At 38.5% G+C, this 20351-nt stretch overlaps 1 protein-coding gene across 2 annotated transcripts in view; it reads left to right on the top strand.

Moving 5' to 3' along the window:
- The window catches only part of cntln (centlein, centrosomal protein), a 529511-nt gene that overhangs the window by 68573 nt on the left and 440587 nt on the right, over window positions 1–20351 (top strand). For both annotated transcript variants that reach the window (XM_072258219.1, XM_072258220.1), the window contains 2 exons: window positions 14582–14716; window positions 15479–15649. In XM_072258219.1, the coding sequence (XP_072114320.1) occupies window positions 14582–14716; window positions 15479–15649 (306 nt within the window). The remainder of the gene's footprint in view (window positions 1–14581; window positions 14717–15478; window positions 15650–20351) is intronic.

Below are 20351 nucleotides of genomic sequence, written 5' to 3'. Positions count from 1 at the left end.
CCGGGATGCTACATTGGCAAGTTGGCGGCGCTGGGGGTTTACCGTCTGCATGAGATGATGGGACTTGAGACTCTGAGACTTTTACTGTGCCATGGTGTGTTCTTATCAAGTTACAGTATTGCTTTGCACTGTTGTAACTATGTGTTATAATTATGTGGTTTTTGTTAGTTTTTAAGTTGGTTTGTCATGTTTTCGTGATATCATTCTGGAAAAACATTTTTATCATTTCTTAATGCATGCATTACTAAATGACAATGAAAGGGGACTGCGTGTCCTCATAATCATAATCATAATAAGCCCCTGTCAGAATAAAAGGCAAGGATAACAGGTTTAAAGAACCTTGGTTTTTGAGAGATATTGAGGGCCAAGTTAAGAAAAAGAAGGATGTGCATAGCATGTATAGGCAGGAAGGAGCAAATGAGGTACTGGGGTATAAGAACTGCAAGAGAACTCTTTAAGAAAGAAATCAGGAGGTCTAAAAGAAGATGAGGTTGCTCTAGCAGACAAGCGGTAGGAGAATCCTAAGGGCTTGTATAGATTTATTAAGAGTGAAAGGATAGCAAGGGATGAAGTTGTCCTCTGGAAGATCAGAGTGGCCGTGTATGCATGGAAAGAGATGAGGGAGATCTTAAATGATTTTTTTCAAACTGTATTTATTTGGGCGATAGACATAGTCTATAGAAGTGAGGCAAAGCAGCAGTGAGGTCACAGACCCAAGAAGGATTACAGAGGGGGAGGTTGTCTTGAGGCAAATTAGGGTAGATAAATCACCAGGGTCTGACAGATGTTCCCTCGGACCCTGTGGGAGGTAAGTGCAGAAATTGCAGGGGTCCTAAATATGTTAGAAATATTTAAAACGTCCTAAGCCTCAGGTGGGGTGCCAGAGGATAGGAGGATAGCCATCGTTATTCTGTTGTCTGAGAATAAGCCAGGAAATTATAAACCAGTGAGTCTGACGTCAGTAGTGGTTAAGTTGTTGGAAGGTATTGGAGTTGCGAGATGATGCTGGTGATCATCAGCAACGTTCAGTGGGCTACAGAAAATTGTTCCAAGATCTCTTTTAACTATACCTCTTTTGAATAACTTTCACTGCAGTCTGCAGCATGTAACTTCCCTGTAAGCAATGGACTTTTAAATTAACTCAATGATCTTCATGTCTCATGATTGACTGAAAGACTAAGCAGATGAGACAGGCATGATGCCTTTACGAAGTTGAAAGTTAATCGCTGTGGCTGAAAGTGAGGCAATTCAGATTGGCAACAACAACTCTTCCGTGATCTCCATCAGCATAGGAGGACCTGGGGGCAAGACTGCAGCATCTGCGATAATTGAGAGACTGCCCTATTGTATTCTTGATTGAAGTGTGGTTTTCTCCGGGCACACCAGATATGGTGAACAAGCCTGAAGGCTTCTTGATTTACAGAATGGACTGAACTGCTGAAGGCAAAAGGAGGAGATGTCTTTTATGATAAACTCTCATTAGTTCTCCAACCTGGTGGTTTTGTTGAATTCATGTTCTCCCAACTTAGAACACCTAACAGTCAAATGCTGTCCATTTTATTTATCTAGGAAGTTCTGCTCTGTAATCCTGATTGCAATTTACATATCACCAGCGGCTGAGTGTAACCAAGTGCTCAAAATACTGCATGATGCTGTCTCCAAACAAGATACAGTTCATCCAGAATTATTTCAAATCATGGTCAGAGATTTCAACTAGGCTTGTTTGAAGAAAACCTTGCTTAGTTACCATCAGCATAAACTTGTAGCCCCGGAGTTCCCAACATATTAGACTGCTACACTTAAATCCACAAAGATGAAGTGTTTTGAGAGGTTGGTGATGAAACATATCAACAACCTCTCATTCAATATCAGCAAGACCAAGGAACTGATTACAGTCTTCAGGAGAAGCAAAGCAGAGATCCATGAGCCAGTCCTGACTGGAGGATCAGAAGTGGAGAGGGTTAGCAACTTTAAATTCCTAGGTGTTACTATTTCAGAGGACTTATCCTTGGCCCAGTAATTATGAAGAAAGCATGGCAGCATCACTATTTCCTGAGGAGTTTGTGGAGATTTGGCATGACATCTAAAACTTTGATAAATTTCTATAGATGTGTAGTGGAGAGTATATTGCATCACAGCATGGTATGGAAACACCAGTGCCCTTGAGTGAAAAATTCTACAAAAAGTAGTGGATTTGGCCCAGTTCATCACGGGTAAAGCTCTCCCAACCATTGAGCACACCTACATGAAACACTACTGTAGGAAAGCAGCATCCATCATCCGGGATCTCCATCACCCAGTGCTTGCTCTTTTCACTGCTGCCATCAGGAAGAAGGTACAAGAGCCTCAGGACTCGCACCACCAGGTTCTGGAACAGTTACTACCCCTCAGCCATCAGACTCTTGAACCAAAGGGCATAACTTCACTCAACTTTACTTGCTCGATCATTGAAGTGTTCCAACAACTAATGAACTCACTTTCAAGAACTCTTCATGTCATGTGAAACATTGTATCATTTCTTAATGCATGCATTATTAAATGACAATAAAAGAGGACTGCGTGTCCTCATAATCTAATCTAATGTTCTCTATATTTATTGGTAATTTATTGATATTTGTATTTGCATATTTTCTTGTCTTCTGTACTCTGGTTGAATGCCCTTGTGGGCTGTCTTTCATTGATTATGTTATAGTTACTATTTATAGATTTGTTGAGTATACCCACCAGAAAATGAATCTCAGGATTGTATATGATGACATATACTGTATGCAATTTGATAATATAATTTGCTTAGAATTTTATTTGAAGTGTCCAGGTAAATAAGTATTTGGTAGACAGGGACTGATCAGGGATACTCAACATGGCTTTGTGAGTGGTAGGTCATGTCAAACCAATCTTAAAGAGTTTTTCAAGGAAGTTACCAGGAAAATTGATGAGGCAAGGCAGTGGATGTTGTCTACATGGGCTTCAGCATAGCTTTTGACAATGTTCCCTATGGGAGGTTGGCAGGAAGGTGCAGTCACTTGGCTGAGGAAGGAAATTCGATTAGACATTGGCTTCACAGGAGAAGCCAGACAGAGTGTAGATGGTTGCCTCACTGACTGGAGGCCTGTGACTAGTGGTGTACCACAGGGATCAATGTTGGGTCAGTTTTTGTTTGTTGTCTTTATCGACGGTCTGGATGATAATGTGATAAACTGGATCTGCATATTTGCAGATGACACTAAGATTGGGGGTGTAGTGGACAGCAAGGATGACTATCAATGCTTGCAGTGGGATCTGAATCAGTTGGAACAATGAGCTGAAAAATGACAGATGAATCTTAATGCAGACAAGTATGAAGTGTGATTTGGGAAGGCAAACCAGGGTAGGGCTTGCACAGTGAGTGGTAAGGCACTGAGTGCGGTAGTACAGGGATTTGGGAATACAGATCCAAAATTCCTTGAAAGTGGTGTCATGGAAACATAGGGTTTGTAAAGAAAACTTTGGGTACATTGGCCTTCATAAATCAAAGTATTGATTGCAGGAATTGGGATATTATGTTGAAGTTGTATAATTTGGAGTATTGTGTGCAGTCTTGGCCATCTACCTACAGGAAAAATGTCAATAATATCGAAAGACTGCAGAGAAAATTGCCAGGATTTGAGTACCTGAGTTATAGGGAAAAGTTGAATAGGTTAGTACTTTATACTCTAGAGTGTAGAAGAATGAGGGGAGATTTGAAAGAGGTCAACAAAACTATGAGGGGTATAATAGGGTAAAGGCAAGCAGTCTTTTTCTACTGAAGTTGGATGAGACTAGAACTGGAGCTCATGGGTTAAGGGTGAAAGCTGAAATGTTGATAGTGAACATGAGAGAGGATGTCTTCACTCAGAGGGTGAGAGTGTGGAATGAGATCCAGTGGAAGTGGTAGATGTGGTTTGATTTCAACATTTATGAGAAACTTGGATAGGGACATGGATGGAAGGAGTATAGAGGACTACAATCTAGGTGCAGATCAATGGGACTTGGCAGATTAATAATTTGGCATGCACCAGACAGGCTGAAATGCCTGTTTCTGTATTATAGGTTCTATGACTTCATGGCAAGAATCTTCAAATTGATGCCATGTCTTCTTCACAGGCAATTCTTTGAGACGAGCTACCACTCTAGTTCTGCGAGTTCTAGGGTGACCGATGAGGCCACAGTAGGACCTGTGGACACTGGGAGAGGTAAAAGTAGTTTGGGACATGAGGCATTCCTTCCATTGGTTGCACTGAACTTCTGTATATTCTTGATGAAAAAGATGACATTGGAGAGTGGCTCTGAAGGAAATCATCAAATCTCCCTGTTCAGACTACCACATCTGAAACCTGCAGCTACAGACACTGCAGTAAGCAACATTTTTCAAGTCATTTGAGAAGAACTATGTTCAATATTGGCAGTCTCAGGACTGGAGACCACCCAATGAGCCAGTGCAGTAGCTGGACGCTTAGGGAATGTCTCCAATATCTTAGCTAATGTGACTGCCAGGTAGGGCTGCACGTTAAACTGAAATGTAAGGCCATAAGGCACCCCTCCACCATCCTCCTAGCTAATGTACAGTGTCTGGAATATAAAGTTGAAGACCCCAGGACAAGATTGCAGTACTGTGACTGCTGTGTTCTCTGATTTGGAGAGATATGGCTCAGCACCCCACCTCTTCCTTTACTCCACTCTGAGGGCTTCACCTTCCACTGCATGGATCAGACAGCAGTGCCTAGTATAGGCAGAGGTGGTGGCTTTTGAACATAAGAGATAGCTGCTGAATTAGTCTATTTGGCCATTAGTTTTGCTCTGTCATTGCTAATTTATGATTCCTCTCAACCCCATTCTCCTGCCTTCAAAGATTCAAGATTCAAAGTACGTTATCAAAGTATGTGTGCAATATTGCATAATACTTTGATAATGTACTTTGATTCATCCTCCCAAAGAAAATCATAGAACCCATTTAAAGAAAAACATCAAACCCCACCCCAACATGCAAAAAAAAAAACAAATTACGCGACTGCAAGAAAATGAGTGAAATACACGATATAAAAAACAAAATCGAAAGAGTCTAGGCCTATTCAATTCATCTCAGTTTTTGTTCAGTTCAGCATTTTGTCATTCGTTTTAGAACATAGAACATAGAATAGTACAGCACATTACAGGCCTTTCGGCCCACAATATTTTGCCGACCCTCAAACCCTGCCTCCCATATAACCCCCACCTTAAATTCCTCCATATACCTGTCTAGTAGTCTCTTCAACTTCACAAGTGTATCCGCCTCCACCACTGACTCAGGCAGTGCATTTCACGCACCAATCACTCTCTGAGTAAAAAAATCTTCCTCTAATATCCCCCTTGAACTTCCCACCCCTTACCTTAAAGCCATGTCCTCTTGTATTGAGCAGTGATACCCTGGGGAAGAGGCGCTGGCTATCCACTCTATCTATTCCCCTTATTATCTTGTACACCTCTATCATGTCTCCTCTCATCCTCCTTCTCTCCAAAGAGTAAAGCCCTAGCTCCCTTAATCTCTGATCATAATGCATACTCTCTAAATCAGGCAGCATCCTGGTAAACCTGCTCTGTACCCTTTCCAATGCTTCCACATCCTTCCTATAGTGAGGCGACCAGAACTGGACACAATACTCCAAGTGTGGCTGAACCTGAGTTTTATAGAGCTGCATCATTACATCCCAATTAAAATTCCCAAAATAGCAACAAGAAGAAAGAAGGAACAGCCAGGAACTAGAAACGTATTATTATGTAAACTGCAGAGCCCAATCCAAGTTGATTAAACATTGCCCAGGACCTAGGACTGCAGCGGCCTCCTCTGATGGCATTGAGGGGGAGAGAAACCATTCAAATGCAGGGACCTTCCTCTGGGAGCAGCAAGTGAGAGGGAAAGAGAGACCATCACATGCAGATACCTTCCTCCAGCATCAGTGAGTGAGAGACTGGTAAACAGTGATTTCAATCTTCCTCAATGCTTATATCAGCAGGAAATGGAGTCGATCATGGGCTCCAGACTTTTTGAGACCGCACACTTGGCTTAAAGCCTCACAGAACACCCTCTGAGACAGCAAAGCACCAGATTGCTCAATCGGCCCGAAAACACACCATCAAAATGTAGATCAGACAATAACAAAATCACATTTGAAAGATAAAGAAGATTTAAAAGAAGTGAAAGAAGTAGTTTTGTGAACCGTCTGGAGCCCTTGGCCACATTGTTCGCTGGTGCCGTCTTCTTTGCTTTCTATTTAACCTCTGACGCCTTCACTAATCAAGAACCTATCAAACTCTGCTTTGAAAATGCCCAATGACTTGGCCTCCACAGCTTTCTGTGGCAATGGGTTCCACAGATTCACTACCCTCTGGCTAATGAAATTTTTCCTCATCTCTGTTCCAAAGGGATGTCCTTGTATCGTGAGACTCTGCGCTCTGGTCCCACTATAGGAAACATCCTCTCCATATCCACTGTATCTATGCCTTTCAATATTTGATAGGTTTCAATGAGCAATACTCTTCCCCCCCCCCCCCCCCCCCCACCACCCCATTCTTCTAAACTCCAGTGAGTACAGGCCCAGAGCCATCAAATGCTTCTCATACAGTACATTAACGTTTTCATTCTGGGATCATTCTTGTGAACCCCCTCTGACCCTCTCCAAAGCTAGTGCATCCTTTCTTAGATAAGTGCCTAAAACTACTTACAGTGCACCAAATGTGGTCTGAACAATGCATTATGAAGCCTCAGGATTACATCCTTGCTTTTACTTTCTCGTCATCTCAAAAGGAATGCAATTGGAATCAGGTTTATTCTCACTGGCATATGTTGTGAAATATGTTTTTTTGCAGCAACAGTATATTGCAATATATATATTTAAAAAACCTATAAATCGCAATAAACATAGTGGGCCCCTCAGCCCACAATGTTGCGCCAAACTGCCTGCTAAAAAGTAAATCAAAAAACCCCAAAAACTAATCCCTCCTACTGATACAATGTCCATATCCCTCCATCTGCCTTTCATCCATGTGCCTATCCAAACGTCTCTTAAAAGCCTCTAATGTATTTGCCTTTACCATCATACCAGGCAGCGCATTCCAGGCATCCACCACTCTCTGAATAAAAAATTTACCCCTCTCCCCTTCAATGCAGCCCTGTGGTATTAAACATTTCTACCATAGGAAAAAGATGTTTGCTGTCTATTTTATCAATCCCTCTCATAATATTATACAGCTCTATCAGATCTCCCCTGAGCCTCCACTGCTGCAGAGAAAACAACCCATGTTATCCAGCTTCGTGTGATAATATGTGCCCTCTAAACTAGGCAGCATCCTGGTAAACCTCATCTGCACTCTCCCCAAAGCTTGAACATCATTCCTATGGAGGGGTGACCAGAACTGTAGTGCAAAAAGAGAGCAAAAAGATTGGAAACAAAATAGTGAGGTAGTGTACATAGGTTCATTGTCCATTCAGAAATCTAATGGCAGTTGGGAAGAAGCTGTTCCTAAAACATTGTGTGTGTCTTCAGGCTCCCGTGCCGCCTTATTGATGATAGCAATGAGACCTGGGTATGTCCTGGGTGATGGGGCACCTTGATGAAGGGTGCCAACTTTTTGAGGCATTGCCTTTTAAAGGGGTTCTCGATATTGGGGAGGATGATGTGCATGATGGAGCTGACTGAGTTTGCAACTTTCTGCAGTTTTTTCTTGAGTGGGAATTTCTAGAGTGCTTATGAAATAAATGGCTTTTTAAAGCGGCTCCTGGTTGAGCCCACTAGGGAATCAGCTATTCTGGATTGGGTGTTGTGCAATGAACCAGAGTTGATTAGAGAGCTGAAGGTAAAAGAACCCTTTGTGGAAAGTGATCATAATATGATCGAATTCACCCTGAAATTTGAGAAGGAGAAGCTAAAGTCAGATGTATGAGTATTACAGTAGAGTAAAGGCAATTACAGAGGTGTGAGAGAGGAGCTGGCCAAAATTGATTGGAAAGGTATCAAGGAAGGTGGCAGAGCAGCAATGGCTGGAATTTCTGGAAACAATTCAGAAGGCACATGATGTATACATCCCAAAGAGGAAGAAGTATTCTAAAGGAAAGATGACAAAACCGTGGCCAGCAAGAGAAGTCAAAGCCAAAGAGAGGGCTTATAATAGAGCAAAAATTAATGGGAAGTTAGAGAATTGGGAAGCTTTTAAAAAACAATAGAAGGCAACTAAAAAGGTTATTAAGAAGGCAAAGATGGAAATGAAAGTAAGCTAGCCAATAATAATATTTCTTCAGATATATAAAGTGTAAAAGTGTGAGAGTGGATATCGGACTGCTGAAAAATGATGCTGGAGAGGTTGTAATAGGGAACAAGAAAATGGCGAATGAACTTTGCATCAGTCTTCAGAGTGGAAGACACTAGCAGTATGATCAAAGTTCCAGGTGGCAGGGGGCATGAAGTGTGTGAAGTTACCATAACTATAGAGAAGGTACTTGGGAAACTGAAAGGTCTGAAGGTAGATAAGTCACCTGGAGCAGATCGTGTACACCCCAGGGATCTGAAAGAGGTGGCTGAAGAGATCATGGAGGCATTAGTAATGATCTTTCAAGAATCACTAGATTCTGGAATGGTTCCGGAAGACTGGAAAATTGTAAATGTCATTCCATTTTTAAAGAAGAGGAAAGGAAACTATAGGCCAGTTAGTCTGACCTCAGTGGTTGGGAAGATGTTGGAGTCAATTGTTAAGGTTAAGGTCTCAGGGTATTTGTAGGCACATGATAAAATAGGCTGTTGTCAGCATGGTTTCCTCAAGGGAAAATCTTGCCTGACAAATCTGTTGGAATTCTTTGAAGAAATAACAAGCAGGAGTGACAAAGGAGAATCAGTTGATGTTGTGTACCTGAATTTTTAGAAGGCCTTTGACAAGGTGCCACACATGAGGCTGCTTAACAAGCTACAAGCCCATGGTATTACAGGAAAGATTCTGGCATGGATAAAGCAGTGGCTGATTGGCAGGAGGCAAGGAGTGGGAATAAAGGGAGTCTTTTCTGGTTGACTAGTGGTGTTCCACTGAGGTCTGTATTGGGACCAATTCTTTTTACGTGATATATCAATGATATGGATAATGGCACTGATGGCTTTGTTGCAAAGTTTGCAGATGGTACGAAGATTGGTAGAGGGGCAGGTAGTTTTGAGGAAGTAGAGAGGCCACAGAAGGACTCGGACAGATTAGGAGAACGAACAAAGAAGTGGCAGAGAGAATAGTGTTGGGAAGTGTATCGTCATGCACTTTGGGAGAAGAAATGAAAGGTTTGAACATTTTATAAATGGGGAGAAAAACTGAGGTGCAAAGGGACTTGGGAGTCCTCGTACTTGATTCCCAAAGGTTAAATTGCAGGTTGAGTCTGTGGTGAGGAATGCAAATCCGATGTTAGCATAAATTTCAAGAGGACTGGAATATAAAAACAAAGATGTAATGTTGATACTTCTTAAAGCACCAGTGAGGCCTCATTGGAGTGTTGTGAGCAGTTTTGAACTCCTTATCTTAGGAAGGATCTGATAAAACTGGAGAGAGTTGAAAGGAGGTTCACAAAAATGATTCCAGGCTTGAATGGCTTGTCATATGAAGAACGTTTGATGGCTCTGGGCCTGTATTCACTAGAATTTAGAAGAATGAAGGGTGACCTCATAGAAAAGTCTTGATAGAGTGGATGTGGAGAGGATGTTTCTTATAACAGGAGAGTTTAAGACCAGAGGAGACAACCTCAAAATAGAGGGGTGCTCTTTTAGAATAGAGGTGAGGAGGAATTTCTTTAGCCAAAGCTTGTGGAGTTCTTTGTCATAGGCAGCTGTGGAGTCCAAGTCTTTACGTATATTTAAGGCAGAAGTTGATACATTCTTGATTGGTCAGGGTATGAAGCGATACAGGGAGAAGGCAGGAGATTGGAGCTGAGAGGAAAATTGGATCAGCCATGATGAAATAGCGGAGCAGTCTCAATAGGCCACATGGCCCAAATCTGCTCCTGTATCTTGTGGTCTTATGGTCTTAAAGACCCTCACCAATGAGGACATGCCATCATCATTTCTACTATCAGGGAGGACAGACAGGAGCTTGAAGTTTCATACTCAACTTTTTGGGAACAGATTCTTCTCTGCTAGAAGATGAACTGATGAACACTACCTCACTATTCCTCTTTACACAATTTAGCATTGAACAGAATGTTTCATAAATCTGTTTCCAAGTATGCACATGACACACAGCATATTGAGGTGACTGAGTCCAATTTGGGCCTAGGTGCTGAAGATGTTGGTCTTGGAGGGAATGCTGATGTTCATTTGCTGCTTCTGTCAGTAGATTTAGAGGATTTTGTGCAGGAAGCATTGATGGTACCTCTCCAGTGGTGCCAGAGATGCTAGTCAGTTCAATTCTTGGATGAATATGATTCTGAGGAATTAAATGTGCATCAGATGCAGAGCAGAAGGTCAGAAGAAAGAGAAGGTGGTGGCTCATAAAGTGCAGTTAAGTAAGGAAGGTGAGGGTTCATGAATGGCAGATTGCAAGCGAGAGAAAGTGGCTGAAGTAGATGGAGGGTGAGAAGATGTATTGCCAGTTGTACTCATTTGATGGTCTTAAATAAGCAACTATAATAAAGAATTATTAGGTGCAAAGGTTCTAAGAGATATGCTTTCAAATTCTCCTTCGTCAGAAATACAATTAATGTTGAAATTGGGTTGCATGAATCAGTGGCATTTTAAATGGTTCAGCATATTTTTTTCAGAGACATCTTTAGCTATTTAAAATCACGCAATTCACTGGTAGTAGACTTGACACATTAAAAATATTTTACTCTTTGTAGAAGAACCCATTTTCAGCTTTTAATACAATTGGACATTCACTTCTAAACCTTTCAAGAGATTTTTAAAAAATTACAAGTAAAAATGATAAGCAAATGTTTTAAAATAATGTATAATTCTGATGGTGCTTTGAATGCTTTATATTTGTATATCTACAATGAAGTTTGAGCTGAAACTTGAAATTTAACTTGAGAAACCTGTGCATTTTCATGCACCATTTTCTCTTAAATTTGGGTAAATATAACAATGTGGACAGATTGAAGAATGTGTTTAATTAGCAAGGACACCTAATTGGCCAAGCTGATTGCCTCTCCATGTTTCTTTTCCCTATTGTACCTTCCTGATGCTTACTGGCATCAAATAGAGCATGTGGGCTTGAAATCCTAACTTAACTCTGAGTAACTTGGTGTGTCAGTGCTTGCAAACTGTGACATACCCAGGGTTTTTATTTTCAGCACCTATGTATGGCTTGCGAAGTATTTTTGTTCTTTTGATCTGAGTCTGGGTGCAGCTTCCAGATTACTATCAATGGGGACAGCATGGTCATAAATTTTATGCTGCCTTTATGATTTAATTGCATCCAAGTTAGTTTTATTCATCACTTAGTGTATCATTTGTTGTTTTAAAACAATATTTTTGGGTTAGATTTTATGTGAAGCACTAAAGTTTATCCACATAAATTTCTGATTATGGAAATACATACTCACCAAAGGCAAATTATTTGTCATGCCTTAATTTTCTAATTGAATTTTTATTCAAAATTTGATTTATGTAAATAGCCTAATTTATAGATTTGTAGTGCAAGGTATCAGTTGTATTCTGACAATATTCTTCCCTTTTCACCCAAGAATCTTTAATTAGCAATGTGTTGATGTGCTCACTAACTTTGAAATACTAAGCTTTTTTCTCTCCTAAATCTCTTAACTTTTTAATCCTTATCATCCAAGAAAAGTCCTCTGGGTTTGTAAAATATCACTTGTCTACCTCATTATCTACATTTCAAAATCTTTGACTCACATTGTCAATCGGTATTCAACTCCCACTAGATTACCTTGCAAAATTTGATCCAAAGAGGGATAAAACTAGCATTTTCAAAATCTTTTAAATAATTCTTCTCCATGGCAATTAATGATGTTCATAAATGGCAACTTTATATCCTTTACAGGTGTTCTAAAAATGTCAAAAATATTGTGTTTTCCAAGTTAACAGATCAAAATCAAATATAAATCATTATTTGAAATGCATAACCTTTAACCCTCTCTGGATTGAGTATACTGCACTTTGATATTTATTCAATTCTGAGTCCAAGAATGGAGTAAATTACATGAAATGTATAGAATTGATATACTGTAAGTTGAACAGTACAAAGTGGCACAGTCATCATATTTGTATTCAGCGCTTTTGGTTGATTCTAATCTTTAAATTTATACTGCTAGAATCTGTGTAAGCAAGTTATCATATGTAATATAGCCCACTGAGTTGCTTAATCTAATGGTGATTGTAGTTTTTGTGTGAAACAAAAAAGGAAAAATAATTTCATGACCAATCTGTTGTCAAGTAACAACATTTTGAATATATTGAAAAAATAATGAATTTGGTACTTGAAATCTGAATTTGGTAATTGAGTACCATGTGAAATTAATGTGCATTATTGTATTCTTTCACTTCTGCTTTTTTTCTCTTTGGTCAGTATCAACCCAACAAACCTCACCTATTTCTGATCAGTCCAGATCAGTCCATATTCACTTGTTGTGGTAGAGCATAATTTCTGTTTATGGTCACTTGGCCTGTGAGCTCGGAATGATGACTTGTATCCTTGATCGAGCTGCAAGTTGGAAATAGGAGGAAGAATCACCTAAGAGTGCTTTTAGGTAGCTTCTGGTATCTGGTAGATCTGGGCTGACGAGCAGGTTATCAGAATATGGTTTTGGCTGAAGATTTTGGAGTTCAAGGAGAAAGGAGAATAAAGGAGAGGCATTGGAGAAGGGGAGGCTTGTTGTAGGCCAGAAAGTGAACATTTGAAAAAACCTATTGCGTTAATAACCTTAGCCAATGTGTTGTGTTTGGTGGATTAGGAAGTAATCAGAATTGAACCATGCTTGTCCTCTATACATATTTTGTTTTGTAAAGCAACAATTTGTATTTGATGCAAACAGTCAAAAGCCTAAAAGAATCCAGATACCTGGTTAGAATTTGCGTAAATTGTTAATGAGTTTTAATTTGATATGGACTAAAAGAAAGCTCTGGGATGTTATTTTTATTGTATCTTAATACATAAGTGATACTGTAATGAATTGGAATCTCCTTTATTGCATGACTTTGTTTTAAGGCTCCTCCTATGGTACACTATTCTATTAATGTCATAATGGCACACTCCCCTTTAAAGTGTCATTATGACATTAACAGAATAGTGTACCATAGGTTGTTGTATCATTATATTCTTTTAAACGTAATTGCAATGTGGGGTTAAATGCTTTTGTGGGTAAGAAAAATACACATAGTCATGGGATCATAACAGAGTCATATGGAAATAGTTTCCTAGGATCTTTTACATTCCTCTGGGAGGACAGAGAACGCTTCGGTTTAACATCTCATCAGAAAAGCAGTGTTGTAATCCCTCAGTACTGTTCTATAAGTCCATATTTTTGGACTGGGAATTGAGCCTGAATTTTCAGACTCTGGCTTGAGCCATTGCTGATGTATTAAAATAAAATTGTAAAAAAATATTTTAAAATGATTTGCAACTATTTTATGTTGTACTTTTTTCCATTCTATACTGAAGGCATTGATTCTTTGCTGGAATCCAGTTTCATTGGGAACTGAAAACAGACATTGCGAGAGTGAGTAGACTCTGTGGAAAGCAAATAGAATTAAAATGTTTCGAGTTGGTAACTCTTCAACTACTGATGGTGCTTGTGCCAGTTCAAGTGACCAGTGTTTGCATTTGAGGATCACCATTGATAATTAAGCTGTAATGGTGTATAGCTAGCGCCATTCTTCTCTCTGTGCACAGTAGGGATTTTGCTGGTGACAAAAATTTCAAATACTGGTTGTTTTTTGTGTTCTTTGACCCAATCTGCCAGCTATATTTAAATTGAGCAATTGCTAGTTTTAAAACAAACTCAGGAGTACCTAACCTAGGCTTATCCTGTACTAAAGTGATAAATGTTTATGCATTTCTTTAAGATCTGCATTTGGAGTCTTGGATAAGACAAATACATGAAAATTTTCAACTGGAAGAGCAAAATGGTCTTTTATGAATGTGAGATATTTTGATGTATCTTTTTGTAGAATGTAAGGGAAATATTGAAACATGTCAGATGCAGATGAAATTCATCTTTATTGAAATGGTTACATATAATTACTTTTTTATGTCTTAGGCATACTTAATTGATAAACATGCTTTTTTCAATGATGTACTTACTCATTTTAGCTCTGCTGTTGACTAGTATTTATCATATCAGTTTGGTACAGATTTTGCTTGCAGGATAAAGTCATTTCCTTAAAAGTGCAATTTTAAGTTTCTATTTATGCAGGTCTTATAACTTCAGTTCTCTGCTTTGACAATTTGCATATAAATGTATCAACAAAGCATCGTGCCAATATACCCAGGGCAAACCTGATTTGAGAAGGCTTATTGGATTATTAATTTTTGAGTAATATCATGACTGTCATTGAAGTCTGATTTCATTTTGAAACACTAATATTTTCGTTTTAATGTCATCAAACAGCAGGTTAGGTGCCAACAGAAGGAAATCAGCAACTTAATCCAGCGGAAAATTGCTGTAGATGACAATGTTGTAGCCATGCAGAAGGAAGTGACTGATTTAAAAGAAAAACTAAAGAATAAGAAACAGTATTATAAGGTACATTAGTTAATATATCAAACCACAATATGGCAGGTTTCAGAGTTTTATTAAACTCCTGCAATTAACATCGTCCAATGTTACTTACGTCAACAGCAATGAACAATGTCGCAGCATATCCCCAAAGTGTTTAATACAATTTATTCTTGATTAATTTGCATCTTAAAAAAAGACCTGAGAACAGTTTCTATTACAGATTTGTCTAGACTTCATTTGGGTATGTAGTGCCGCTTACTGAAGCTGTAGCTGCTTTGTGACATTCAAAATGACATGCTTACAGAGAAAGTGCCTAAGGTCTTGAGGCACTTTAAAGCGTTGTGGTTTTATATGGAGTGCAAAACTCTGAGAAAGCATTTAAAAGCTCAGAATCTTACCCTTAAAACTTTCCAGATGAATAGTTAATGATGGAAATGGAGCAATGAAGTAAGAGTGTGAAGATGTGGCTTCTCTTAATTAGATTCTGATGGGACTTACATTATTAATTGATAACGCCAATGCCTGCAAAATTGTGTCTTTGTGGCTCTCAAAAATAGCTGGGGACAACATCAAAGGCAGTTTGATCAATTAATGGGCTTTTGTAAATGTGTTCTCATCAATGCTGTCTTTTTATTAAAATTATGACCTGTCTACCTGCAGGAAAAGAGAGCCAATAGGTGATTTGAAATGTCAATTACCTTGGGTTACTGGGTGTGCAAAACCAGAAAAAAAATTAACTTGTTAATTCTTGTGCTGTTAGTTGACCTGTTTTGTGCACTTGTACAGGATGCTAAGGAATGTGTTCAGAAGAATGAGGAGAAAAGTAGCCTGTTACTAAAAAATCTCGAGGAGGAAAAGCAGGAATTAAGCATACGCTGTTCTAACCTGCTTAATGACCTGCAGAAGCAAGCAGCCCAGTGGAAGGAAGAGAAGTCTGACATTGATTCCAAAGTAAAGGTAGGAGAAGGGGCTTTTGGCTAGGATTTCACAGAATGCTTTCATCTGCATTGATTTCATGGAATTTTCTTTAATAACAAGTCACATAGTGGAATGTACCCCATGGGCCTTGTGTTCATTTAAATTCATTCACTTAAAACCCATAGCTTTTAAAAAATTAATACTGTAAAGTGGAAAACCAACTGAAAATATTATATTAGAAATCTCACATGTCTCATTGTTAATATAACATGGTCCCATTATCATTTCATCTCTGTACAATATTATTACTATTAAGGCAATAGAGACCTTTTCAAGCTACTGGAGTATGCAGCTCTGTAACTTTTCGTCTTTCCATATGATTGAACTCCACAATTCACATGCACAAAGCTTAATCTTAAAGGAGTAGTAGATCAAATGTTTAAAAGATGGTAATCTCTGTAGTTTTCCAACATTTATGAAGAGCACTAAATAATATACTCCGTTGTTATGAAGAAACAAAGCTGCTTTTGCATTATTTCCTCATCCTGAATAGCACTTCAGGAGAACTTGCACCACTCACACTGCTCTCGACATTGGTGGCACAGTAGGAAAACGGAGCTGTTTCAAACTCCTGGGGGTGCACATCTCTCGTGGTCCCAGAATACATCCTCCACTGTCTGGAAATCTCACCAATACCTCTACTTTCTGAGGAGGTTGAAGCAAGCTGAGCTATTCAATCAATACTCACAACGTTCTACAGATGTACAGTGTACATCCTAACATGCTGCATTACTGTGTAGTACAAAACTGCACTGAGATGGATAAGAGTGTAATGGGTAGTAAAAACTATACAAAGCATCACTGACACCAGCCGACTCCTATCAGAGACATATATACTGTAACTTACTGGAAAAAGGCCAGCAATATCATGAAAGATCCCACCCACCCAGCTTATGGACTGTTTATCCCATTCCCATAAGGAAAGAGGCTATGCAGCATCCACACCAGAACAACTGGACTCAAAAACAGTAACTTTCCCCTGGCCATCAGGCTGATGAACACCTCTGCCCATTAACCCACCACCCATTCCCCAACACCATTACATCCACAACCCCTAACGTCACTTTATGTGCAGTACATACAATCAGTCTGTATATTGTATTGAACATTGTATTTTACAGAATTGCTCTTATGTTTACTGTATATTTATTGGGTTGTTTTACTGTGTTCTTCATGCTACATCAGATTTGGAGTAACAATCATTTAGTTCTCCTTTACACACTCATGTTCTGAAGAATGACAGTAAACAATCTTGAATTCTGGACAGGATGACCAAGATGGAAGGAATACAGGAGGGTCAGAGTTATTTCAAAGCTACATATGGTATTCTTTAGGTCCTATTTAGAATACTGTGTTTAATTGTGGGCACGACACAGGATTAACATAGGAAAGAATGATATGCAGATTTACCTGAATTAAAGGGTTCAACTGTGAGTTTAAATTGCATTGAATAGATTTATATTCCTTTGGCTATTGTAATTCAGGCATTAAATATCATTTAAGGATTTGGTAGAGTCTGATGAAGCTTAATAATTTCCTCTGCGGTATGGAATCTTGAATAAAGAGACATAAAATTTGAACTATACAGTGCATGGATAAAGTCAGGAAGCATTTCACATAAAAGAGAACTGAAAGTATGAGTAATAGAACTAAGTTAGGTGAATGTAAATGACATGCAAGTCAAACAGAATTGAATAGATTAAAAATACCAAGCTTGAATTTTCTCTTTGTTTCTATATTTCTTTGACATGCATGTACCTTGCATGTTTACACACTGGGCCATGCAATTAAAGCAAAGTTGAATTTGTGGAGCAATAATGTGAATACACTAGGAATTTTTTTTTCTCTCTCTTGGAGTGAGTTACTCATTATAGCACTGAAGGTGGCCATTTCACCCACTGGGTCAACGCCAGCTTGCAGTAGAGAAATCCTATCAGTCCCATTCCATCCTTAATTCTCTGTAGCCCTGCAGCTTTATTTTATTTGTTTTGATCCTCCATATATACCCGTATAATTACTTTGCACTTAGCTATGCATACAATTAACACATGAATATATCTCTGGGAGATGGCATATAGTTCTCCATTTTAGTGAAGAACTAGTGCTGGTCCAGCATCAGCAGAGAATTAGTTTTCCTGAATTAGATGTATTTCTTCATTTGTGTTCTCTTATATGAGCAGATATTATTGCATGATTACTGACTGTCTTCCTAATCTTTGCAAGAAAGGCTATAGGAGTGAGAGGTTCTCCTTGAGATAATGAAATTAAGGTTCGAATGTCAAGTGCAACAGTAGCTTATGTCCTAAAATGAAATGTATAACCTTGGATTCATGAATGCCAATTTTTTTCCTGCTGCAATTTTAATTTAGCTTTATTTTTCCATAGCTACTCAGTTTTTGCTTTGTATGTTAGGGCAAGTCACATTCTTGTTCAAAATACATTTCTGATATTCACATGTGGTTTTAATTAACTTAGTTATCTTTATTTTGACTTTTGTTCCTTTTATTCTTAGTAACCCCAAAATATAGTTTTATAATTTTCAATACAGTTTCATTATTTTGTTCTTATAGTCAAAAGACAGCTGTTGTTCAAATGTAATAGAACAGAAAGAGAAATATTTAAAAAATACTACACGTATTATTTTTTCCCAAAATTGAAAGCCACAGTTTATTTTTTTTTCCACTGGTGATTATTTTCCACCTTGGACTATCTTCCTTGTTGTCTTCGTTTAATATTCCCAGTGTTTTTGTTACTATCTATTTTTTTAATTTGAAGATTAAATGGTGAATTTTCAACTTTACACTGGGATATAAAATAGCTGAATAAAAGAAGAAATGTGCAAATACTCAGAAGATAATGCAGCAGTTAAGATGAGAGGCAGTGTTAGATTTGTTCATGTGCTCTTTGTTTAGATGCTATCTGGTCGACTGGGTCGTTACAGAAATTCATGCCCTAATTTTCATTTAGCTCACGAGCTTTTATAAAGCTAGTCAAAGGATCGGCAGACAATTATAGTCTCTTCAAGAAGTAGTTTAGATGTCTGTTCTTCAATGTTGATGTATAGGAACTTAGGCTGAACTTTTTTTTGATTTATGGAAAGGGGATTTAAAATAGATCAGTGAACAGACCAATTAATGAATCTCAGATATATTTCTCACTGTTTTCAGAACCCTTTTGGCCTTTGGGTATGGATACTTTCTTGCTTTATTATATTATATTATGGTTTAAGAGAGGCATTAAGAGAGCCTCTGTTTACATCTTTCTGTGTATGCCAGGGGTTCCCAACCTGGGATCCACAGATCCCTTGGTTAATGGTGGGGGTCCATGGCATAGAAAAGGTTGAGAACTCCTAGTGTATATCAACTCTCTTGCTGATGAGATTACTATATTGTAGTTTTATTGTTCATAATAGTTGCATTCTTGGCGAGTTGATATTTCACACGTGATGGAGGGTGTGCAAAATATAAATCATAAACAAATATAAATTGCCAGCAGTAGTTGGTTGCGTATCTTTTATTTTTGTTTGAATACTACTTCAAAGCAGGAAAATGTAACTTGATAATTGAAACAGATTGTGCTGAAGGAGGCTATTTAACCATGTTGTCTTCACTGATCACATAAGAAGTTGTTCAATTTGATGAGTATCACACTAATTATTTTATTCATGTAATCATTTTGACAAAAAGTTGAGAAATACAATTCAGTAATTATTATTTTCCCTTTGTACTTTCCCCCCTCTGTCTTAGTGTCATATTCCTAAAGGTATTTAGTAATTAACCAACATACATAAAATGCTGGAGGAACTCAGCAGGTTGGGCAGCATCTATGGAGGGAAATGAACATTTGATGTTTTGAGCAGAGACCCTTCTCCAGGACTCTGTATTGCTGAAGATTTCCATCATCTGCATAAAATGTTGTGTTTCCATATTTAATGTTTATAGCGCTTATAAAAACTATTCACCGCCTTTGAAGTTTTCAAATTTTATTGTTTTACAACATTGAATCACAGTGAGTTTAATTTGGCTTTTTTTGACGCTGATCAACAGAAAAAGACTCTTTCGTGTCAAAGTGAAAACAGATCTCTACAAAATGACCTAAATTAATTACAAATATAAAACACAAAATAATTGATTACATAAGTATTTAACTCCTTTAATATGACACACCCAGTCATCACTGGTGCAGCCAATTGGTTTTAGAAGTCACAGACTTAGTTAATGGAGATCACCTGTGTGCAGTCAAGGTGTTTCAGTTGATTGTAGTAAAAGTACATCTGTATCTGGAAGGTCCAACTGCTGGTGAGTCAGAATCCCGGCAAAAACTACACCGTGAAGACAAAAGAAACTCCAAGCATCTCCACGAAAAGGTTATTGAAAAAGCACAAGTCAGATAGATACAAGAAAATTTCCAAGTCACTGAATATCCCTTGGAGTACAGTTAAGTCAATCATCAACAAATGGAAAGAATATGGTACAGCTGTAAATCTGCCTCGAGCAGGACATTCTCAAAAACGGACTGACTGTGCAGGAAGGGGACTAGTGGGAGGAGGCCACCAGAAGACCTATGACAACTCTGGAGGAGTTACAAGCTTCAGTGGCTGAGATGGGAGAGACTGTGCATACAAAAACTTGCCTGGATGCTTCACCAGTTGCAGCGTTATGTGAGGGTGGCAATGAGAAAG

Source organism: Mobula birostris, chromosome 5 (assembly GCF_030028105.1).
Source record: "Mobula birostris isolate sMobBir1 chromosome 5, sMobBir1.hap1, whole genome shotgun sequence".
NCBI classification, from domain to species: domain Eukaryota; kingdom Metazoa; phylum Chordata; class Chondrichthyes; order Myliobatiformes; family Myliobatidae; genus Mobula; species Mobula birostris.
Note: the sequence above shows the minus strand (reverse complement) of the source record. Positions and strands in the feature narration are given on the sequence as shown.